The following is a 25,565-nucleotide window of genomic DNA, read 5'->3' as shown; positions in this document are numbered from 1 at the left end:
CGTTCATGGCTCCCTTAGCCAAAAAGGTTCCTTACCCCTGCCTTAGACTTTATCACTCACCTCCTGATGGGGGTGCCACACCACATGCTTCACATCCTGTGTGTGCGAATTAAGAACACTGACACATTCATATTCCTCTTCTTCATCCACTGGAGTAAACACAAAAAGTTTAAGATCAACATACATAAGAGTTGAAATCAATTCATCTGACAACTCTGGAGGAATGAGTGCAGGAGGCAGCATTTTCATTCTGGGTTGAGGGCAGTGTTAAATGTTTTAGGATATTTAGATACACTAACAAACTAAAGCCAAGCCCCACCTCACATTTTATAATCAGTACCAAAGTTTTATTTCACCTTTTGGGATAAAGGTTTTGCATGAATAAATAAAAGCCGATTATAATCACCCCTGCCAGTCTTAAGTGGTTTGTCTTATCCATGTAAACCAATATATTCTGCAGGAGAGCTATTGCTTTTGAAAAACAATAGACTTTCTGGCTGGTTCACCAGATGAAAATAGAACAAAGAAAGCATAAAAAGGAAACTAATACAGCCATCACATCTAACAATTGATAAGCCACAATATAATAAAACGTTTGTTTTTGGGCTTAAAGCTGCTTTAACCACTTCAATCCCTGAAGCATTTACCCCCTTAATGAACAGGCCATTTTTTGCGATGCGTCACTTTTACTGACAATTGTGCATTCATGCGACATTGTACCCAAACAAAATTGATGTCTTTCTTATCGTACATTACGGGACAGTCATAGTAGTCACCTTCAGGTGATGGACACTGGCACGCCCTAAGATAAATAGTGCACTCCCTACATAACCCCTCCCACTACTGGGCATATCTGTTTTTTTGCCAGTGTCTAAGGTGGCCACGAGTGAAGATGTGCTGTCCTGAGCTCCACTGGAGCAATCCTTGCTGGGGCTAGCCATGTAGCCGGATCCATTCAATGTGTCTTTTTGGCCAAACTGAATGGTACCCGAGCCTTGTGTCCGAAGAAACTGTTAAGGAATCTAATGTACATAATGATAATCAGAAAATGTCTTTTCTTATGTGTATACATGTTCCTTACTTATTATGTAGTATACAGATTGACTTCTCTGTTCGGAGTTAAAGATGGTGTCTATACCCTACATCCCGCACATTAGAAGAATGCATTTGAGATAAGGGAACCAGCTTCAACCAAACTTCAAGCATCAAGTTTCTTCATTTCTCTTGTATTGTAACCAATAAGATGTACCAATTAGACTGACATAGCAATGACGTATCTTTCTGTATAAAATTTTAACACCCCCCACGAATAAATCAGAAGTTAGAAGTAGCCTTTCACACTTTATCCTATGGTAGAGAAAATTCACTAAGCGGGGTATACCAGCAATTAATGCTACTATATCCTTTGTGAGTAAGTTTGACTTGTCCGGCAGACATTATTCAAATACTTAGGGATCCAATGGATAAAGTTGGAATTCCTATTAAAAAAACAAAAAACAAAAAAAAAAAAAAAACACCTTTTCTCTGGCTGGTTGAGTGCCTGCGCTGACAGTTACTGGTTAATCGTTGAGAAACCAGTTTAAACAGGTGTTTAAGGTTATCCTGCTCAGCAGGTCCAGGAGGAAGCTTTATGTTTGCAATAGTTGCTATGACAGACTGCGCCTTCGCTAAGCATCATGCAAGAAGCTCCTGGCTAGTCTTCCCTTTTGCGGTATATTCCTTTCTCAGGATATTTTGGATATATCCAAAGAATTTCTAGCAAAAGAAAGACATCCTTTTGCGTGAAGTAAATGTGTTTTTTATTTCAAAGCTCTTCTTCTGTGCCAGGGGCATCAGCCTCCAGGCAGTCACAACAGCCTCCGCCATCAGGTTCAAAGGGTAATCCTCAGGATTAACCCCAGGGACAAAAGAGGTATTGAGGGAGGAAGCCTACAAGATACTGTAGACTCCTTATGAGGAGGTGCCCCCGCTTGCTCAATAATGAGAATTCTTCTACAGTTCTCAGGGATCTGGCAGAAGGAATGTCAAGACGAATGGAGGACTTTCTCAACAGCTCCAATGTACATACTGGAGTTCCAAGAGTTTCCGTCTCCTCGTTTTCTCAGATCAAACGTTCCTAAGGATCCAGAGAAAAAAAATCTCTCTAGCATCGGTCCATCTGTTGGCAAAAAGTGTTTATGGTGGCCCCCCATGTAAGAGCAGAGATTGGAATTTGGTTAAATCCAAATGGATATTCTAGATCACAAAAATCTAAAATTCCATTGCTGAATATAATCTCTCCCTTTTTGCATGAAGATGTTCATCTCCATATGCCCATTTCCTCGCTCACTAGTAATATTTTCTTCTAAAGTGGAAAATCTTTTTTTTCAGTGTATAGCTCTGCTTTCCGATCCAGCTGCTACACCTCAAGTACAAGGTTCTGGCTCCTTTTCGATCCAGACTGAGGGCCCAATATGGTTTACCTAGTCGATTGGTTCTTGTTAGACCAGTCGGTAGCCCACTTAGACCAAAAGTATGGTCACCACATTTGACTACCTGGAATATCTAAGTCGGATTCTCAACCTAGGAGGAATCTTCTTTAAAACATGAAGAAAATACTTCAGTCTGATCATAGGTACACCCAGAAAAGGGTATTCGTACCCCAGGCTAAGATCAGCACCATAAAGGACTGATCTAGGTAGTCGAAGCAAAATGTTTTTTCTCCTATTCAACTTTCCGTGAGGTTGTCAGGAAAGATAATGGCTTCATTCGAACCAATTCTTTATGCTCAATCTCATTCTAGACTGCTGCAAAGCAGTATCCTATTGGCTTGAAACAGAGAATTCAAGCTCTATATTCCCAATGTGTCCGACTCCAAAGCTTACGGCCACATCATCCTGATAGTGCTCGATCTTGGAAGCTAAGCAGGGTCGGGCCTGGTTAGAACCCAGATGGAAGACCACCTGGAAATACCAGGTGCCATAGGCTGAGTTCGCTGGAGCCTCAGTTTATGGTTAACATCCAAAAATATGCGAAGGGGAAAATCCTTCTTTCAGTTACCTGGGAAACAGTATCAACATATGACAACCTTTTTTGTTTCAGTCGGGGGACAGTCCTGAAAGAGGCAGCTGTCCAGGAGAAGTGGCCTAGATCAGAAATGGTCTTGCCCATTAACATTTTAAAAATTCAGGTAGAACACTTGGTTCGGAGGGCCTGAATGTTCAGTTTAAGGTATTGTCCTGCTAGGAATCAATTATTTTTTACCACAGCAATGGCCTTTATTTACCAAGGGGGCAGAAGAAGTTGTGCGGCCCAGAGAAGGGTGAATCTTATCCTATCTTGGAAAGAAAACAATGTACATTGCCTATCAGCAGTTTTCATTCTAGGAATAGAAAATTATCAGCCGGGCTACTTGAGTCGCCAGCAGTTTTTCCTGAGGGAATGGTTCCTTCAACCGATATCTTCCTGTCAATATGTCAAGGATGAGGGATCCCAGACAGATCTGTTTGCGTCCAGGATCAACAAAAAAGATTGCCAATTTTGTGTCAAGAACAAGGGATCCGCTAGCATGCAGAACAGATGCCTTGCTATTCCCGTGGAATCGGTTTTCAGTGATTTGTGCATTCCCCCCTATTCTGGCTGCATCCACAACTTCTTCACAGGATCAAGCAGGAACGGAAGTTGTTGATTCTTGTGACCCCCAGCAGGGTCCAGGAAATCTTGGTATGCAGAGATCATAGCGATGGCAGTAGGGAAGCCATGGACCATACCTTCACGGCCAGACCTTCTCTCGCAAGGTCCAAAGTTCCATCTTACCTTACAAACGATAAATTTAATGGTTTAGCTATTGAGGCCCACACTCTGAAGAAGTGTGAGCTGTCAGGTTCGGTGTTTTTCTACCTTGGTTTATGCAGAGTCAGCCTCCATGGTTATATATTATGGAGTCTGGGAAACATATGTCTCCTAGTGTGAAACCAGGAGCTGCACCCCAGGAAATAAGTCTAGGTAAAGTCCTTGATTTTTTTTTTTCTGCAGATGGGGGTGAGAAATAAAGCTGGCCTTGAGTGCTAAGGACAGGTCTCAGCCTTATGGTATTATTTCAATGACCACTTGCTTCACATTCTTAGGTTTATAACTTTATTCAGGGGGTAACTCGGCTTAATCTCTGGTTAAGTAACCCCTAAACCCTTGGGACTTGATTTTAGTTTTGTCAGCATTACAAAACAGACTTTTCCCTTGGTCCTTTTTTGATAATGGCAGCGATTTGCAATTTTTAACGGGACTGCGACATAACTGTGGACAATTCTGAACCCAAATGACACTTTTTGGGGACCAGTGACATTACAGCGCTAAAAAAATAAAATATGCACTGATCAATGTATTAATGACACTGGCAGGGAAGGAGCTAATACTAGGGGCAATCAAGGGGTTAACTGTGTTCCCTGGGTGTGTTCAAACTGTGTGGGGGATGTACTTACTGGGACAACACAGATCACTATTCCTGATCTCTAGGAACAGCAGATCTCAGCGTTTTCTCCTGTCAGAACCTTGTTTACAGATACTCGTACTGCCTCTATGGCGCAATCGTGGGTTACCGGTGGACACTGAGTCCGCCGGACCCGTGGGCATGCTGCCCACACTATATTACAGGAAACGACATACAGGTATATGTACTGTGGTTGGTCGGCAAGTGGTTAACAGACGCATGGTTCTGTGCTTTCAGCAGAGACCAATCAATGAGCATAAGATGGGTCAGTTGCTCTCATAGATCTTAGCTTATGTTCCTTGTTTGATGTTAAAAGAAAGCTACTGACTGCTGATATAGCCCCTCTTGTCTGGTCCATGAGGAGGGTGTTGACAGAAATGATCTGACCAATCAAAAGGTCTGAGGAGCTGCCGATGGCAGATCTAAGGTTTATGACCATGCAGCTGCCCTCCCACAGATGGAGTTTTTTTAGTTGCATGGAAAATCAGTCATATCAGATCACAGCAGTGTGACTGACTGGGCACCCCATAGCAGCCGGGATTGGGTCCTTGAATGAGCAACTTGGCTTTTGGTAGACTGTCAGCTGCAACCCATAGTTAAGAATCTTCCTAGTTATCTGGAGAGACACAAAACTTTTGAAAATTGTGGATAGCGTTACATGGGAACATGAGGACAGGTAGATTGTGTGTGACGTTTCCAGCCTTTATTCCTATATACCCCATGCTTTAGGTCACAGAGCAGTCAATTTATTTTTGGATCATGCAGTCCATAAGGAGTATATTTTGGAATGTTTGGATTACCTATTGACCCACAATTTTTTCTCCTTTGATGATGTTTTCTACCTCTAAAGATGCAGAGCTGCTATGGGAGTTTTTCACCCTCTCTCGCCAATTTCTACATGGGATGGTGCAAGAGGGTCCACATCTTTGGAGTTAGTAATCCTTCCCGCTGAAGCATAAAGTTGTACCATCAGTACATAGATGATTTGCTGTTCATCTGTTTAGGTGACATTAATAGCTTGGAGGAGCTTTTGGTTCACTGGACAGATGAGCAGCAAATCCATCTCTTTCTTAGATGTCTCCCTCTCAGAGATGACAGGATTACATCTAGCTTGTATAGGAAACCCCTGTCAGGAAATACACTTCTTCATGCTGGTAGCGAGGATGTGGATTTTAACAAAGAAAAAAGGGATATGAGCGACAGGTTCTTTTCACATGGGTACAGTAGAGGCATGGTTTATTGGGCAGTACATACTGTGGATACAATTCAGAGGAGAGCCCTGTTACAAGATAAAAAGAGAAGACAGGCAGCTGTAGGAGCCCCTATATTCTCTACTCCATAGTCTTGAATTCAGAAAGATGAGGATAATGGAATTACACATTTCTATTTTGAACGATGAGACTTATGCTACAATTTTGTCTAAAGGATTTAAAGCGGGAGTCCACCGGGACTCCGCGTTTTTTTTTTTTTTTTTTTAAAAGCCAGCAGCTACAAATACTGCAGCTGCTGACTTTTAAAATAGTGACACTTACCTGTCCAGCGCGCCCGCGATGTCGGCACCCGAAGCCGATCCCTAGGTCGCCTGTCGGGTCCTGCCGCCGCCATCTTGGGTATGGGAATCAGGAAATGGAGCCTTTCGGCTTCATTTCCCGGTTCCCTACTGCGCATATCGCGCTGCGCAAAAAGGACGCTCCCCGCTGCCTCTGGGATCTGTGTGTTTCCCAGCAGGCAGCGGGGCACGTGCGGAAAGGGGCGTAAGTTACGCCCCTTTCCGCAGAGAGCTATCCCGGAAGTGGGTGCAGTTACCTGGATAATCCAGGTAACTGCACCCCCCTCCCCCCTGAAAGGTGCCGATTGTGGCACCGGAGGGGGGGAGGGTTCCGATGAGCGGAAGGTCCACTTTAGGGTAGACCTCCGCTTTAAAACTGTGTCCCATCGGGCACCCACTCTGAGTAATGCCTCATCACCTAGCTATTTTAGCTCATGTAATACCAAAAAAGCAAGGTTAGATTTTGTAGGCAATTACAAATGTGGGGCCAATATTTGCGCATGTTGCCCTCGTATGATCGGGGGTGGATCAGTTTTGATCTAACATTAGTGATAGTAATTTTGGCATCAGAACTTTCTTAAATTGCAACACCAGGTACATCGTTTAATTACATGTGGAATTCAATATGTTGGATGTACCATAAGAAGACTAGGGGACAGGTTGCAGGATCATGTTTATGATAAACATACCACTAATGTTGCAAAGCACTTAAATGAGGCTCATGATGGAGATACATTCCTACTACAGACACAGGCCATAGCGAAAGTATTGACACCCAAAAGAGGGGGACCGTTTTGAAATTCTGTGTAAATGAGAATTATTATGGATCATCAGTTTACAGACTAGAACTCCCAACGTTTTGAACCGAGTGGGATTGGACACATTTTTATAGCCAAATGGTAAAGCAGGTCCTTTTTTTTTTTTAAAACATATACATATTCTTTTGTGCATATATTCTCCACAATTTTGCATATAGGTTTGAAGCTTGAGATAATGGTTGCAGTTAATTGATTGTGCGCACCTTTTTCACCATGAGAGAGAGAGAGAGAGAGAGAGAGAGAGAGAGAGAGAGAGAGAGAGAGAGAGAGAGAGAGAAGGAGGAGAGAGAGAGAGAGAGAAGGAGGAGAGAGAGAGAGAGAGAGAAGGAGGAGAGAGAGAGAGAGAGAAGGAGGAGAGAGAGAGAGAGAGAGAGAGAGAATTGTTTTGTCGTATTGATAAAGCACAAACTATCGTGTAAAACACGTCTACCTATCTTTTCCCTCCTCTGCCTTATCAGCACTGGTTTATGGATTTTGTACAGGAATAACGCAGTTTTTGCGAGGATCCAGTATGCAGCCATCCTATCTTTTGTGTTCTTGCAGCATTGTGAACCTAGCCTAAAACTCTGAAACTGATCTATATCAAACCCAAACCCTGATCTAGAGATTTTGCTTTCTTTATTCTTTTCCCACACACTTTTCTTTGGTTTTTCTTCTTGCTGTAGGAGAAAAGTGTATATACAATGGGGTTTATTTTTCTAAAGCTGGAGAGTGCAAAATCAGACTAACTTCTGCATAGAAACCAAAAACCTGGAAGAGGTTTGTTTCTATACAGAAATTAGCCTAATTTTGCACTCTGCAGCTTTAGTAAATAAACCCCAATGCATCTTTTTCTCCATTCAACACAAACACATTGGCATATATATGTGGCCCCCCGCGGATAAAGACCCACTTCTGGGAGGCCGCATATATGCATACAATCGTCAGTTACACAGTAACTGTGACTTTCATTTGCTAATATACGCTTTGCACTTTGGTAATAAATACTCTATGTATAAGAGGATTCCAGTCTGCCCGTGTCCTTAGTGGAGTCCACTGACTCTGCAATGATCTCACTCCAAACAAGTGAAGGGGGTGGGGTATATCCATTTACAGCACACTAAATATACTGCTCAAAGAGCGGAGTATACAGAGAAAGGAATATGCAAAACACATAGCACATACACCACACTAAGTACAATGCATACAAAACACAGAGCATGTGTGCAAACAATACACAGCATGGAACACATAACACCTACATAATACAAAGAACAGAGGATATGCAGTATACCCAATTGAACTGTGCATTTTTTAAGACCTCCCCAAATCCTAAGTCTAAGGATGGTTTCACAATTGAAACGGATGTGGCCTGCAGCAGGGGTTCAGTGTGTCCCTGTTCCTCGTTTCAGGGACAAAATAGGCCAGAATCTTGACCTGAAATTGAGCCAAAGATGCACAGGACCCCCCCCCCCCCCCCCACAATCCGCTCCGCAGCCACCCCAGAGAGGCGTGAAGAGAGCCAGGCACACTATCCTGTCATGTGAAATGGATGTATGGAAACCTGCATCCAATTCGCATGTGTGTGGACCCAGCCTGAAGGAGCCCTTACTTGGTATCCTACAGTAAAATAGTTTTTATTAAGTGTTAATTAATATGTAGGCCATAAATACAGCCCTTCAGAACATGATTACATTTACTTCTGATAAATATGGTTGCACAAAATGCCAGCTACACAGTTTCTTCAAATCATGCAGATGACTACAAAAGACAACATACTGTATATATAAATTGCTATACCTGTGGGACCTTTTACTTATATTGTACTGCACCATACTTATATAGCCATCTTTAATGAACCGTCTTAATGATAAAATAAAAAACTGGAGCACATATTGCTGTCTACACGGCCATGTTGACTAAATATTTGTGCATGCAAAACCATCATCAAAAGCACAACAACATGTGATACCTTAAAGATGGCTGCATGTCTGGTGCAGCCACAGAGTTACATCAACTCAACGTACTTCTGAAGCTTTACACTGCGAAAGCCAGCAAACTAATACTACATTTTAAAACAGAACTCCAGGATCTATTTTTGCGATTTCTGATCCTCTCCCTAAGCCCCCGTTCACAGCAGTGCTACTTGGCATGCGATTTGACAGTTCCAAATCACATGACCATCCACACCCCATTTCCGGCAATGGAACCATTCAGATCACCGCGACTCATGGTGCAGCAATTATGACAACAGTTCCTGCACTACTTTTTACTGATTTGATTGCGACTTGCATAGACTTCTGTTAAATGAAGTCACAAGCCGCAATGAAATTGGCAGTGCAAATCTCACTGATGTGCAGCTTTTGAATTTGCACGATTTAAAAGCTGCACTGGTTTGAACCAGGGCTAAGTTCTCTAGAACTGCTTACAGTTTAAATGACAGTGCCTTACTTTTTTGTAATCTATGAGCTTTAGCCCCAGTGATGTCATATTTCCTTAGGGAAAAACGTGCTCGCTCCTGGTGCCGGGAGGAGGACTCTCTTGCTCTACATCACATCCGAGCAGGGAATGGGGACTACATTTCCCACAATGCAAAGGGAAATGCAGGAAATTAGTCAGCGTGAACTAGAGGAGGAGTGGAGGGCGGAGTTAGCGCTAATAGCAGTATCTGTTATCCTGAGAGGCAGAGAACTGGAGGGGACAGAGGTGGAGGGTGGAGTTGAAGCGGAGGGCTGTATTTGCTATGCACAGTGGGCGGCTCAGATCAGGAGTCTAGCACTACGAGTGCACCCACTACAGTGAGCAGGGATGTAATTACAGCTTTGGTTACTGTAAAGAACTACAGCAGGGCAGAGACAAGAACGGTGGCCAGGGAGATACAAAGCATAGCAGCCACCGGTCTTACCAAAAACAGAGGTCAGAGGGATTCGAGCCAAGATTCAAATGCACCTTGGATTTCTCACAGTGGGGATAGAAACAAGCAGCACATTGCACTAAAGTATGACAGCACCAATACTGCCAGCTAATAAATGTTCTGCCTGGAGTTCTGGTTTAATATTTGAACTAAGCCTTCAAAGAATCAACACACTTTGCTAATATTCTTTGAGCACATTTTTGTCACCACATTAACAGGTTGCATTCATCAGCAAATAAATTACTGACTAACCCTACGGGTCAAACACGCTCACCTTCCCACACCCAGACACTCTTGTCACGGCTACATGTGGCCAGAAGATTTCCTGAAGGTGCCCAAGCCACAGATTTGACCTCATTTTCATGCCCCTCAAGGGTTGTAACAACCTAGAATGGGTAAAGTAAGGAAGATTTAAACCGAGCAACAATCATTTTAATCAGATACTTAAATAAACCTTTTGTTTAACCCACAATTGTTGCCCACCTCAAATTCCTCTTTCTTCTTTATCCAGATGCAGGTGGTGGCATCAAAACTGGCAGACGCAAGGTAGTTACCACATGGTGACCATGACACTTTTCTTACAGTGCGCTGGTGCCCATCACCAAGGACTGATTTGCATACCCAGTTACCATCTGTACAACAAAAAGCAAAATGATTTGTGTAGGGAAAAAACAAAACAAAAAAAAACACAAGAACAAAAAATAAAATAAAAATAAAAAAACAGAACTTTAAAATAAAATAGGATTTTTTACTTACCATGAAATCCGTTTCTCTGAGTTCATTGACAGACACAGGCTTCTTTATTCAGAACGGTAGGGTTATATAATCTCCGCAGGAGTAGGACTAGGCAGAACAAAAAAAAACAAAAAAACAACCCCTGGCTACGCCTATGGACTGTCCTCCATCAGTATTTAACCCCCTCCCTGCTCTAGGTATTCAGTTTAGTAGCAAGCAGTAATAGAAGTATCAAAAAACTCCATAGAGGGGTGGGTGCTGTGTCTGTCAATGAACGGTAGGGACGCCCCAAAGCAGTGCTGAACATGAGGGGTGGGACAGCAAAAAATCCCAAGGCTAACACAAAAGCCAACCAGGTAACAGGAGCTTCACTCAGGACAAGCTGAAACCCCAACCTGAATGATACCCCTTCAAGAGGGATTGGACCCTCTTAACAGCAGCCTGCAAAAAGCTTGTGGCCAAAAAGATTGAAGATGCAAATTGTGAAAAAATGCACCATGAATGCCTGAAGACAGACGGCCCAAGACGCACTAGGCACCCGAGAAGAATGAGCCGTAACAGAGAAAGTAGAAACCCGATTCCTGACAGAATAGCCCAGAGTCATCATATGTCTGATCCATCCAGAAAAAGGTCACCGAAGCAGCAGACAGCCCCTTTCTTGGTCTGTCCGTGAGGCCGCAGGCTGTGAGTGCAGTAGGCCGCAAAGCCGTTGCCTAAATTTTCGACCACCGTCCACGAGAGCAGCCCCCCACCTGGTAGGCCGCAAAGCCGCGGCCTGAATTCTCTGACCTCCTCCAGCCAGTAGGTGGAAAATTTTTCAGCCGCTGCCCATGCGGTAGGCTGAAAAGCCGCAGCCTAAATTTTCGGGCCACCGGCCGTGAGAGTGGCCCCCCACCTGTTAAGCTGCAAAGTTGTAGCCCAAATTACGGCAGTCACCACCTCCCAGGCCCAACTCTAGATGCCCCCCCCTGTAACAACCCGATGGTGGAAAAGGGGGCCCCTTACTGTCATTTTAGAGGCCGCTAGCGGGGTGGTTTTAACCCCCGCTAGCGGCAGAAAAAGGGTCAAAACAGCCCGCAAAGCGGCGCTTTGCCGGCAGTATAGCCGTGCTGTCCCATTGATTTCAATGGGTAGGAGCGGTGAATACACCGCTCCTTTCCCCGCACCAAAGATGCGGCTAGCAGGACTTTTTTTTACCATCCTGCTTTCGCACCGCTCCAGTGTGAAAACCCCTCGGGCTTTCACACTGGAGTGAAAGGGGCCGGTTTTTTCAGGCGCTGAATTTTTTTTTATGATTTTTTTTTTTTTTTTTAATACATTTGCAAAGATTTTAAACAAACTTCTTTCACGTTGTCATTATGGGGTATTCTTTGCAGAATTTTGAGGAAAATAATGAATCTAATCCATTTTGGAATAAGGCTGTAACATAAAATGTTGAAAAAACGAAGCGCTGTGAATACTTTCCGGATGCACTGTATACCATGTTGTCAGTAATCTAAAGTTCCTTTCTGGACTATAAATTGAATAAGGCCACAGCTGTTTTCTGGGAGGATAAAGGAAATAATACCTTATATCATTTTGCAGCTGACTAGACCATAAAATGTTTTCAATAATAGGTACATTTTAAAACAAACTGAAGTTGCTGACATTTATAAAATAGAAGAGTTTATTTTCACTTAGTATAATATACTTCCATTATTCATAGATAAAACAAATAAACGCACCTTCTTTGCCCCAGATACGGATAATTTTATCCCCACCACAGGAAGCCAGGAGAGTTCCAGATGGATTCCATGCTAGGAACCAGCAGCGGGAGTCGGGGTGAGCTGTAACTCGAGCCAGCAGGGTCAGTGTGTCCTTCATCCTAAATCCCACCTGTGAAAGGTAAGGTGGCGCTGTATAACACATGACTAATATTTTGCCTCTTTATAAATATTTATTACTATGATATACAGTACTGTGCAAAAGTTTTGGGCAGGCGTGGAAAAAAATGCTGTAAAAAATAGAAGTGTTAATAGTTTATTAACAAAATGAAAAGTAAATAAACAGACAGACACTCATTATTGTGCCACTCTCCAGCAAGTGAACTGCCTCCTGCTACAGCCAAATATTTCAGATTTTCACTCATCAGTCCAGAGCACCTGCTGCCATTTTCCTGCACCCCAGGTCCTGGGTTTTAGTGCAGAGTTGAGTGAAAACGGAAAATTCCTATCAAAATACTTACCGTAATTTTCCTTTCCTGATGGACTCCATGGCAGCAACGTGTGGGTTAAGTCCCGCCTCCACTACCCTATAGGACACCACTCCCATAAATCTTTGCTCCCTGCCCATGGCCGTGTTCGGTAACTAGCCTACTCCAGCCATTTTGGGAGGGAACTCCTGCTGCCATGGAGTCCATCAGGAAAGGAAAATTACGGTAAGTATTTTGATAGGAATTTTCCGTTTTCCTGACAGACTCCATGGCAGCAACGTGTGGGAAATAACTCGCCAAACACACTCGGGAGGGCAAAAATGCTGAACAAAAATGTATGTAACACTGTCAACCGACAGCACCTTTAAACCAAAATCAATGGAAGATAAACTGGTAGGTTCGACACAATAGTGAGCCATGAATGTATGAATGGATGACCAAGAGGCAGCCTTGCAGATAAACTCAGGAGCCACATGACGTGAAGCTGCCCAAGAAGTAGAGAGACTTCTTGTGGAATGTGCCGTAACCGCCTCAGGAGGAGCCAAGCCCTTCTCTTTAAAAGCCCACTGGATCGCCTGAACCACCCACGTGGCGATGGATCTGACCAAAGCCCAAAGGCCTTTGTTTTTACAGTGAAAAAGAACAAAAAGATAATCCGATTGCCGGAAAGAAGCTGTTGCCTCCAAGTATCGTTTCAGAATAATTCCCATGTCGAGAGGATGAAGATCCTGACTCCCAGCCGAATTAAAGGTAGGAAGAGTAATATCCTGAATTTCGTGGAAGACTGAGGTAACCTTTGGATTCGACCCCAGTATTGGCACTAGGACCACTCTGTCAGGAAAAAATGTGAGGAAAGGATCCTTTGATCCTAAAGACTGAAACCCAGAGACTCCTTTTGCTGAAGATATGGCTACCAAAAAAGATGTCATTAGGGACAATTCTTTGATTGAAAGTGTTCAGTCCAGTTGTGAAAAGAAGACGAGAACCAGCGGTAAATCCACTTGGGGAATCTAGGTTTCCTCTGTGGTCTAAGTCTAATTGCTCCTTTAAAGAATTGCTGCACCAAGGGATGTTTAGCCCAGGATACTCCAGAGACTTGTACACGAAGAGCGCTGACAGATAGGGGAATGTCTAGTCTGGACTGTAAGAGAGTCAAAACATCCTGAACCGTCAGATTACCATTAGAGCAAGACTTGGAAGACAAGTGACTTGTGAATCTAGACCAAATCCTCTCATACACCTGGTTGGTACTTTTCCTCCTTGCACTCATGAGAGTAGAAAAGGCCTCCTTGGGACAACCCAGAGCCTCTAATCTTCCCCTCTCAAAAACCAGACCCTCAGACATAGATGGGCCGGACAGGGATGGAGCTTCGAGCCCTGGGATAGAAGATCGGGTCTGAGAGGTAAGGGAATCGGATCTCTGACGCTGAGGAGCATTAGAAGCGGAAACCATGGCCTGTTGGGCCAAAGAGGTATTACAGCTATCACCTCTACTGCTTCTGATTTGAGTCTCCGCAGGAACTGTAGAATAATAGGAATCGGAGGAAAGGCGTAAGCTTTGTTGAACCGCCATCGATCCGTCAGTGCATCCACTCCGTAAGCCTGAGGATCCCGAAACCTGGAATAATACCTTGCCAGTTTCTTGTTGCAAGGAGAGGCAAATAGGTCAACCTCTGGGGAGAAACATAACGTTAGAATCCGCCTGAAAACTTCCTCGTGAAGAGACCATTCGTTGTTGTCCAGATTGACTCAAGACAGGAAGTCCGCTTGGACGTTCTGCGTTCCTGGAACATAAGTTGCTGTAATGCTGACCAGGTTCTTCTGAGCCCAAGACATGATTGGCTCTACCCCCTGAAGAAGGGACAGACTCCGAGTACCTCCTTGTCACCTTATATATGCCACTGCTGTTGTGTTGTCTAGTCCGAGAAGAACCGAAGTTCCTGAGATCAGATGACGAAAGGCTAGGAGAGCCCGGAAGGCTGTCTTTAATTCTAGAATATTCGACACCATCCCCCTGGAAGGGAAGTCCCAGGTGCCTTGTGCTACTTCCGTCAAACAGTGGGCGCCCCAGCCCCTGTTGCTGGCATCCAAAGTTATTGATATCCATGAGATGGGGAGAATGGAATGACAACTGAATAGATTCTCCTTCCGAAGCCACCAGGGCAGAGAGATTCTCATTGAAGATGTGATCCGGATAAGTTGAGTCTTGTCGCCTAACCATTGGTGAAGAAACCCTTTTTGGAATGGTCTCATCTTCCATTGGGCCCACTTCGCCATTGGAATGGTGGCCACCATAGTGCCAATAATTCTCAGGCACTGAAGAGCCGGGAGATGGGAGGCTGAGAGGGCCGGACGAATTCTGTCCCGAATTACCGCTACTTTCTCTTCGGGTAATGAGATGGTGCCCTTCACTGTGTTGAAGAGTGCGTCTAGGAATACAAGAGACTGAGAAGGAATTAACTGACTCTTTTCTAGATTCAGGATCCAACCGAATTCTTGAAGAGTGGAAATAACCTGATCCTTGTGCAATAACAGACGGTCTCTGTCCTGGACTAGCAGCAGAAGATCGTCCAAATAGTGGTGAAGACGAATCCCCTTGGATCTCAATAGAGCCACTACGGCCAACAACACCTTTGAAAGACTCGGGGGGATGTTGAAAGCCCGAACTGAAGACATACGAACTGAAGATGTGGTTATCCTACTGAAAATCGCAGAAACTGCTGAAAATCTTCTGCCACAGAGACATGAAAGTAAGCGTCCTAGGTCCTTGAAAAAGGACGGTTTATTGAAAACATCCAGACGCCTGACTGTTGTATTGTTGACAAGGTTTCTATCTTGAACCTTTTCCTTTTTGATAAAATGATTCAGATGTGTAAGGTCTATGACTGGCCTCCAAGAACCGTTTTTCTTTTGGACCATAAAAAGAGGAGAATAAATTCCTCTCCCTCGTTGATCACCTGGCACGGGAACGGCAGCGCCTTGAGCCAGTAAAGATTTCACGTAGGCCAACAGGATCTGCCTTTTTTTTTTTTTCTTCTGAGGTCGGAAGGGAGGTGGGAACATACTTTAGTCCTGGGGACCTGCTGAAGGTCCAAGAATGACCTGAAGAGACCGTTCTGACGGTTCAGAAGTCCTGGACTGAGGCTGCCCAGACATGCCGAAAAAGTAGAAGATGAGCCCCCACCTGGCCTATCTGAGCGGGCCCAATCTCAAAAAGATTTGCTTGGTTCCCTCTCTCCTGTCGCACTGCTCTTGGCGGATTTCTTGAAAGGAGGACTGCCTTGACTTCCATGACCTGGAATATTTTTGACCCGGTCTATAGCTATGGGCCTCCCTGGCCTGCTCTTGATATTGCTTTTTAGGAAAAAATCTCGTCTGGCTTTCTAAACGTCTATCCTGAGGGAGAAACCCCGACTTCCCACCAGAGGCCCGGGTTATGGCATTATCCGACTTATTCCCAAAAAGGGAAGAACCCTCGAAAGGGATATGGCACCACACCTGTTTAGATGCTGGATCAGCCAGCCAGGGACGGAGCCCAAGAGCCCGTTTGGCGGTTACAGCTGAAAGCATAACCCGAGACACCAAGCGGATGATGTCAATCGAAGCCTGCCCCAGAAAAGCCGATACAAGCCGTAACTCCTGGATAGGAGAGTTTTGTGACTTCATCCGAAATGTTTCTGAGGGTATCATCCACCCTGTCCGTCCAGACTTCCATGGCCTTGGACATTGCCGCTAAAGCCAATGCTGGCTTGCATGCCAAACCAGCAGTGAGGTAGACTCTTTTTAAATCGGAATCAATCCGCCTATCTAAGGCATCCTTAAATGAAACTGTATCTTCCAATGGAAGGGTTACATGTTTTACTAGTCTCATCACCGCTGCATCCACGAGAGGAGCTGAAACCAGATACTTGACCTCATCCTCCTTAAAGGGATATAACCATAGGACTTTTGAGAGCATACTATTCTTTTTCTCAACTTTTAGTCCATTCATCCGTGATGACCTCACCAAGTTCAGACAGGAATGGAAAGTTAAGACGCTCCCTTTTAAGATGCTTAAAATACTTCCTTTGTTTGGAAGGATTAGCCAAGTTCACAGCCTCTCTGATGGCCTTCACCAAGGGGGAGAGTAAGGCAAAGTCAAACCCCACACAGGTACTATCTTCCTCAGAAGCTCCTGAGCATGCGACTCCCTGACTGGAGACTGAGGTGACTGACTGAGGCACAGGAGCCTGACTGGCACCGATCCCCTTGAGGGATTCTTCACCACATTTTCCACAAGGGACCTTAGATGCTGGTCCGTACCCCCTCTCTCACTAGAGGCTTTGGAAAAGCAGAGGTCACACAGGGATTTCCCAGTAGGAACTTGCGCTCTGCATCCCCAGCAAGTATTAATAACTGAACGGCTGGATGAGCCTTGGAGGAGCGAGATCGATCCTCGCTACGGCGCCCAGATCTTGAGGGTGAGCCGTGATGTTTAGACTTAGAATATGAATGCCGGTGGTAAGACTTAGAAGAATCGCTTCCTCTATGCGTTGAGCTGCGTTGCTGTGCTGATCTAGATGGGCTAAGACAGAGATAGAAGAGACATACAGATAAGGAAAGAAAACACACTGACTAATACCGGACCACCCCCCCCCCCCTTACTTCCTCCCCAGACAGTACCTATTATGAGAGGGCTGGCCACATACCGGCGGAGGTGAGTCCATATCTCTAGGGGTTTCCATAAATGCTGCAAAGACATATAAGTAAGGCTGAGGGCATAAAACACACACACGCCCACCCGCTTCTCCCAGAAGGCCACCTACCTCCACAGCAGAAAACCTGGACAAGGGGAAGTCACGAAATAACCTGCAAGCATTCCCAAAGCCTGCAGGCTATTTTCTAAGTTTAAATAAAGCGCCTTAATGACGTCATCACCGCGTCCTGTGTACCGCTACAGCGCATGCGCGAATAGCGTCATCCCGCCGCCACGGCGCCCGCGCGAACCAAGCCTCGGTCCTGTGCCGTACGCGCGCATGCGCAGAACGAACGTACCGACGAAGACCCGGAAGTGAGCGCCGGTCTGGAACGCAGGCTAATCCGACCGTCATGCCTATACCCACATACACAGACATAGAAAACGAACGGAAAATGAAGGAGAAACGGCAAAAAACAAACACAAACTGCTGCCATGGAAAAGAGGAACAATCTTACCGCTCCCACACGATCGTCTCCAGGCCGAAGGTAAGCACCATACATACCGGACTTCTCAGGGCAAAATAGGTCACCTGCTATTTAGCTGGGCTATCCGACCAAATGCGCAGCCTGCCTGCCAGTGGCTAGGTTTCTGGCTTCCTCCAGCGCTTATATCCAATGCCCACTCCATACCCCGCTAGTAGCTAGGGCTTAGCGGAGTCATGCGACAATTCCATCCAGTCGCAATTCGGCCAAACCAACAATGGAACCGTGTGGGAGCAATCTTCAGGTAGAAAGACCATAACGTCTGGTCCTACGGAGGAGGACAAAAAAAGAACACGGCCATGGGCAGGGAGCAAAGATTTATGGGAGTGGTGTCCTATAGGGTAGTAGAGGCGGGACTTAACCCACACGTTGCTGCCATGGAGTCTGTCAGGAAAGCCTTGTTTCCACGTGTTATGCATGGAAACAGAGGAGTGTGATTGGCCCCAAATGTAGTCTGCTACATGACAATATCCTCAAAACTGCAGCCAATGTCATTAAGAAGAAGCTTCAGTGTAAAAGAATAACAAGAAGTCCCGGAACCAGTGTTCATTTTGGGATCAAATTTCGATTTAGTCTTTTGACTAAAATTACATTTTAGATTTACCGTATATACTCGAGTATAGGCCGACCCGAATATAAGCCGAGGCCCCCAATTTACCCCCAAAAAACTGGAAAACTTATTGACTCGTGTATAAGCCGAGGGTGAGACATGGCTGTCCATCCCTGTGTGTCCGTCCATCCCTGTGTGTGTGTCCGTCCATCCATCCCTGTGTGTGTGTCCATCCATCCATCCATCCCTGTGTGTGTGTCCGTCCATCCATCCCTGTGTGTGTATCCATCCATCCCTGTGTGTGTATTCATCCATCCCTGTGTGTGTGTATCCATCCATCCCTCCGTGTGTGTGTGTGTGTGTGTGTGTGTGTGTGTGTGTGTGTGTGTGTGTGTGTGTGTGTGTGTGTGTGTGTGTGTGTGTGTCCAGCCTACCTGTGTCCCGAGCCGCCGTCGTCCCGAGTCGTGCCGATGGATCGCCGCTCCAGGATCGCCGCTCTTCTCGGCGGCCATTCTACAATTCAAAAGCCGCGCCTCCGCCTCTGATAGGCGGAACACTCAATTTCCCAGCAGCCTGTGTTCCGCCTATCACGGACATCCTCTCATACTCGTCCGTAGTATGAGAATGAACGGATGTCCGTGATAGGCGGAACACTAACTGCTGGGAAATTCAGTGTTCCGCCTATCACAGGCGGAGGCGGAGAAGGAGGCGCGGCTTTTGAATTTTAATGTCCGCCGTCTGTCTGCTCGATACGCTGATCGAGCAGTCAGACAGCGGTGACTCGAGTATAAGCTGAGGGGGCACTTTCAGCCTCAAAAAAGAGGCTGAAAATCTCGGCTTATACTCGAGTATATACGGTAGTCATCTGAAATTGTTTTTGTTTTAGTTTTAGTCGTATTTAGTAGACTAAAATCTCCAGTACATTTTAGTTGCCCAAAATTGAATGGGTTTAGTTAAATTGTAATGCATTAAGTGTTTATCTAGAAGTTTCAAACTCATACTCCTGGAGTAAAAAAAAATAAAAAATCGAATATGTTATTATTTATGGTATTACAGTTTGAACAAAACCCAGAAACAGATTTAGCCATTCTGGAGTCTGAGGAGTCTTTAATGCTGCACAGTGCTCTGGACATGGACAGTCTGAAGAAGAGTGTAATGCATTGCACACAGTACTCTGGTATGAGGAGGGTTGTAATGCACGCAGTGCTCTGGACGGTGATCTAAAGATGCCTGTAATGAACAATGCTTTGTGATGGCGGTCAGCGAAGTTTGTATGGCAAAGTGGTCTGAGGCCTGTAATGCTGCACAGTGCTCTGGATTATGGTCTGAGGAAAGACCTATAATGCACAGTGCTCTGGATGGTGGTCTGAGGGGAGGCCTGACTCTCTTTGGGAGCCCTGTAATGCACAGTGCTGCTCTGAACGGTGATCGGAGGAGACCTGTAATTCTGCACACTGGGGGTGATGTATGCGGTGAAGGAAGCAGGGCAGATAGCATCCAGGGCAAGATATGATTTTTTTTTAGAACATACTGTGTTGGCACTTTTTTCTTCTATCCGCTAAATGCTGATCACCCTATTTTCAGCAGCCGAATCAGTATATCAATGCATCCCTAATACCAATCCTCCTCTCTCCATCTACACCCCTCTGTTCATACTTGCACTCAACTTTGGCAAACTCTTCATCCTTGCCCTTCACTATGTCCACACTCCCCCGTCCACACTCGCCCTCCACTCTGCAACACTCCCCCGTCCACACTCGCCCTCCACTCTGCAACACTCCCCCGTCCACACTCGCCCTCCACTCTGCAACACTCCCCCGTCCACACTCGCCCTCCACTCTGCAACACTCCCCCGTCCACACTCGCCCTCCACTCTGCAACACTCCCCCGTCCACACTCGCCCTCCACTCTGCAACACTCCCCCGTCCACACTCGCCCTCCACTCTGCAACACTCCCCCGTCCACACTCGCCCTCCACTCTGCAACACTCCCCCGTCCACACTCGCCCTCCACTCTGCGACACTCCCCCGTCCACACTCGCCCTCCACTCTGCGACACTCCCCCGTCCACACTCGCCCTCCACTCTGCGACACTCCCCCGTCCACACTCGCCCTCCACTCTGCGACACTCCCCCGTCCACACTCGCCCTCCACTCTGCGACACTCCCCCGTCCACACTCGCCCTCCACTCTGCGACACTCCCCCGTCCACACTCGCCCTCCACTCTGCGACACTCCCCCGTCCACACTCGCCCTCCACTCTGCAACACTCCCCCGTCCACACTCGCCCTCCACTCTGCAACACTCCCCCGTCCACACTCGCCCTCCACTCTGCAACACTCCCCCGTCCACACTCGCCCTCCACTCTGCAACACTCCCCGTCCACACTCGCCCTCCACTCTGCAACACTCCCCCGTCCACACTCGCCCTCCACTCTGCAACACTCCCCCGTCCCCACTCGCCCTCCACTCTGCAACACTCCCCCGTCCCCACTCGCCCTCCACTCTGCAACACTCCCCCGTCCCCACTCGCCCTCCACTCTGCAACACTCCCCCGTCCCCACTCGCCCTCCACTCTGCAACACTCCCCCGTCCCCACTCGCCCTCCACTATGCAACACTCCCCCGTCCCCACTCGCCCTCCACTATGCAACACTCCCCCGTCCCCACTCGCCCTCCACTATGCAACACTCCCCCGTCCCCACTCGCCCTCCACTATGCAACACTCCCCCGTCCCCACTCGCCCTCCACTATGCAACACTCCCCCGTCCCCACTCGCCCTCCACTATGCAACACTCCCCCGTCCCCACTCGCCCTCCACTATGCAACACTCCCCCGTCCCCACTCGCCCTCCACTATGCAACACTCCCCCGTCCCCACTCGCCCTCCACTATGCAACACTCCCCCGTCCCCACTCGCCCTCCACTATGCAACACTCCCCCGTCCCCACTCGCCCTCCACTCTGCAACACTCCCCCGTCCACACTCGCCCTCCACTATGCAACACTCCCCCTCCACTCTGTCCACACTCACCCTCCACTCTGTCAACACTCCCCCGTCCATACTCGCCCTCCACTCTGCAACACTCCCTCGTCCACACTCGCCCTCCACTGCATCCCTAATACCAATCATCCTCCTCATCTACACCCCCTCTGTTCATCCTCGCCCTCCACTCTATAACACTCCCCTGTCCACACTCCTCACCTTCGTCTCACGTTGGCCCCTTTCACACTTCCTGACTCAGGGACAGTTCCTAACTCTAGACACCTCCCTCTGCCGGTCAATGGGAGCACTACAGCATTACGCCAATCTCTTCCTCCAGCCACTAGAGGTCGGAGAATGCAAGCGATACATATAACTTGAGTCGGCCATTTTTGATTAGACAAAACATTACAGGACCTGACGGGCCTCTGAAAAATGGTCTCCACTCCGGAGACAACACACAGGACTGAGTGCGGGTTTGGAGGTTAGCTCACCTTCGCTCTAGTAGCGAGATACCGGTGTTCGGTGTGGGGCGGTGATGACGCGGGGAGGAGGCGGAAGTCAGCTGTACGGAGATTACAAACGGGGAGAGGAGCTCCGGGGCCCTCGGTGAGTTACGCTGAGGGAAAGGGGGCATTAGGAGGAGATCATGGCCGCCTGGTTATGGAGGGGAGATATGGGGTGTTTTCTGTGCTGGGGGAGGGGGTATGCTAAAGCCACCCGAGATGTGTGTCTGTATGTACTCCAGTCCGATCGCCATAGATCGGTCAGTGTATGATTCCATATGGGGGACATACCATGCTGGGGAGGTGTCAGCCCTGCTCTATTGCTTTCATCTGAGGGATAGGAGTGTACAGTACTTCACCCAGCAATGCTATTCCTAATCCTCACCCAGGAGCCTCCTCCATGGTGCTTCTGTGTGATCTGTATACAGGAAGAGCTCCTACCTGACTACATCACACATCCTGCCTCCATTCTCTATTCATTCACCACCATTAGAGGTCGACCGATATATCGGCCGGCCGATATATCGGCCGATATTTGCCGTTTTTTAAATAATCGGCATCGGCCGATTTGAGCTGATAAAAAGCCGATTTAGAACTACAGCGGGACTTTTCTATTACAGAAGTCATTTCAGTCAGTGTAAGTTGCCTGAGTCGTCATAGAAACCCTTTCCTCCTCTCTGGGCAGACTGCCAAGAAAAGAACAGAATGATACAATGTTTACACTTCAATGAATGAAGTCATCTCTGTGTGTAGAAGTTCTCAGTTTAACCATTTAAAGACTAAATCTTTTCTGACACTTGTTGCTTACAAGTAAAAATCCTGTATTTTCTGCCAGAAAATCACTTAGACCCCCCAAAAATTATATATAGTTTTTTAGCAGAGATCCTAGGGAATAAAATAGCGGTTGTTGCAATATTTTATGTCACACGGCATTTGCACAGAGGTCTTTCAAATGCATTTTTTTAGGAAAAAAATACACTATTTAAAAAATAAAAATAAAATAAAAACAGTAAAGTTAGCCCATTTTTTTTTTTCGTACAAAAGTTTTGACTACCTGTTTTTATTTAATATATGTTTTTTTTTTTTTTTTTATCTAAATCATAGATACAAGTAAACTGATTGGAGGTTTGTTTTGTTTAATAAATGTTTAAATGTAAGAAATTTTCTGTATCACTTATGAAGGCCGCTTTCACACTGGAGCGGGCAGGCGTTGATGGTAAAACGCAAGTTTTAGCGGCTCTTTACCATCATTTTAGCGGTGCTATTTGGCTGCTAGTGGGGCACATATAACCCAGCTAGCGGCCAAGGAAGAGGTTAAATGCGCCCATGAAGCACCGCTGCCAAATCGCATTGCATGCGCTTCGGCAGTGGTGCCCATTCATATCAATGGGCAGGAGTGGTGGAGGAGCGGTATACACCACTCCAAACGTGCTGCTTGCAGGACTTTTTTTTTAAGATCCTGCCAGCGCATCGCCTCAGTGTGAAAGTTTCACACAGACTGCAGGGGAGCCATTTTACAGGCGCTATTTTTAGCCCAAAAGCGCCTGAAAAACGCCCCAGTGGGAAAGGTGTGTTAGATCAAGGGGGATTAAAAAATAAAATAAAAAAGGAAAAAAATAAATAAATAAAATAAAATCGGCCTAACATATCGGCCCAAAAAAAATCGGCATCATATATCGGCTATCGGCCGCCATGATTTCTAAATATCGGCATCGGCATCGGCCAGAGAAAAACCCATATCGGTCGACCTCTAACCACCATCATAATTCATTGTGTTTGTGGCAGGTCTTGGTAAATTTGCTTTGGATCTAGGAGCCAGCTAAAAAAGTTAGGAGCCGTTTTTTTTTTTAAATCAGCTGCCTGATGCCCAGAACTGCATGTCCCGGGCGTCAGGCAATAGGAATCGCTCACACCTGGTGCCGAGCAAAAAAAGACCAAAAAATAAATAAAAAAGGACAACAGATGAAGTCCACAACCCTAGCACCCAGCTATCAAACTGGGAAGAGGTGGGCAGGCAGTGATAACAAGCACGGGAAGCCCTCCGCCACACTCATCACAGCCCTGCCAACCAGGGGGGGACACCGGTCCGCACAAAGGAATGTGTAGCCTGCTCCAGCAGGCCTCAAAGCCACCGCCTCAATTACAGGCCAGCCCAACCTTAGTCTGTGCACCCATGGGTGGGGGGGATAAAGAGCACTGGTGAGGTGTAGCCCAGGTGCCAGGATGCAATTTCCAGTGGCGACCGGACGCCTTGTCAGACGTAATTATTGACCGGCAGCTGTAATTGTTTTTAGAGCTCATTCACACGGGCGGGAAAAAAAAGGATACATTTAGACGCACACCGCGTATAGATACGCGTTCATCTAAATGCAGCTCTATAGTAATCGATGAGCCCATACACACAGGGAGATCTTCATGCATAAATAAGGATATATATGTGTAGTCATTCATTGGAATCAAAGAATTGTATGTATCTAAACTCATGTACCTGACGCAGGATCTTATGCTAGATGCGTAAAGACGTGTATACGTACATAATTTATTTTTCTGATACTTTATTTTACCCCTTTATTTAGAGTTATTTACGTGCTTACAAATGCATATACATGTGTTTATTTGTGTATGGGTGTAAAGCGCAGATTTTTGGATTCTGTGATAGCGGATCTCTGGATGCAGTACATGTTTACACGCCTGTGTGAATGGTTCTATTGAAAACAACACAGCTGTGTTAAGATCCATTCATAAAATATTTTTATGTTACTATTTTAGGACCCCCCTCCCCCTGACTAAATCTGGAGGTGGGGGGTGCTCTTGATTCAAACCTCTCTACTGTCTTTGGATGATTTGTACTTTGTACACTTATGCATTGTCATAACTATTATACTATTCTATACTGTATGATCTTACCGTTGAACATGCCTTGATGTGGTTTGTTGGATACTTTTTTTTTTTTTTTTTTTTTTCTCTTAGACAAAAGAGGACATACAGAGCATCAGTTATCTAAAGAAAGACACAACCATCAGGCTGCATTCACACCTATGCATTTTTAGTGCATTTTCCAGATTTGTAGTACAGTCCATTTAACATGGTTTCCTATGGAACATGTTCTGTTGTGCAAAAAGCACTAAAAATGCGTAGGTGTGAATCCAGCCTTACTTATTTAATAAAATGCAACCTGTCCTACTGGTTTTAAGGGCATGCCAACACAGCACATTGGTGTGAGCTTAAAGTAGAACTTTTTATTAAATTATTTTTATTCAATTTTGGCTAGAATAAGGGAGGGTTATAACACTTTTTTTTTTATTTTTGTTAGCCATCTTTGTCCCATTAGGGAGATTTCTCTTTACTTCCTGCCTCATAGCCAAATAGAAATCAAGAAGAAATCCCTCCAAAGTGAAGGAACCCTTGGTTGTCACCAGGGCCACCAGAACTAGTGTCCCCATTGGAAGATTTCCCATGTATTCCTGTTCTGGTGAAAACTTAATAAAAAATAAATCAACAATTTAGGCTTATAAACATACACTTTAGGCACCTTTTCACATGGGGCGGATTCATTTGATGGACTCCGCTTGCTCAGCATGGATGGCTTTGTTGATCCCCACTGAGCATGGGCATGACGGGTCAGTCTCCGCTCACTGTTTAGAGATGGACCTGTCAGAGC

The 25,565-nt window shown here is 46.0% G+C and overlaps 2 protein-coding genes across 2 annotated transcripts in view; one reads left to right on the top strand and one right to left on the bottom strand.

The window, feature by feature from the left end:
- The window catches only part of CIAO1 (cytosolic iron-sulfur assembly component 1), a 44,122-nt gene extending 22,382 nt beyond the window's left edge, over positions 1 to 21,740 (bottom strand). Inside the window, exons 1-5 of the mRNA XM_077469532.1 lie at positions 21,621 to 21,740; positions 12,185 to 12,335; positions 10,209 to 10,357; positions 10,000 to 10,111; positions 61 to 149 (exon numbers count right to left, since the gene is read on the bottom strand). Of these exons, the coding sequence (XP_077325658.1) occupies positions 61 to 149; positions 10,000 to 10,111; positions 10,209 to 10,357; positions 12,185 to 12,323 (489 nt within the window). The 5' untranslated portion in view covers positions 12,324 to 12,335; positions 21,621 to 21,740. The remainder of the gene's footprint in view (positions 1 to 60; positions 150 to 9,999; positions 10,112 to 10,208; positions 10,358 to 12,184; positions 12,336 to 21,620) is intronic.
- Positions 21,741 to 21,899: 159 nt separating this feature from the next.
- TMEM127 (transmembrane protein 127) overlaps positions 21,900 to 25,565 on the top strand; it is a 30,971-nt gene continuing 27,305 nt past the window's right edge. The window contains exon 1 of the mRNA XM_077469533.1: positions 21,900 to 22,007. The gene's annotated coding sequence lies outside the window, so the exon portion shown is untranslated. The remainder of the gene's footprint in view (positions 22,008 to 25,565) is intronic.

Source organism: Lithobates pipiens, unplaced genomic scaffold (genome assembly GCF_037356315.1).
Source record: "Lithobates pipiens isolate NorthernLeopardFrog02 unplaced genomic scaffold, aLitPip1_a1.2 Scaffold_8, whole genome shotgun sequence".
NCBI classification, from domain to species: Eukaryota; Metazoa; Chordata; class Amphibia; order Anura; family Ranidae; genus Lithobates; species Lithobates pipiens.
Note: the sequence above shows the minus strand (reverse complement) of the source record. Positions and strands in the feature narration are given on the sequence as shown.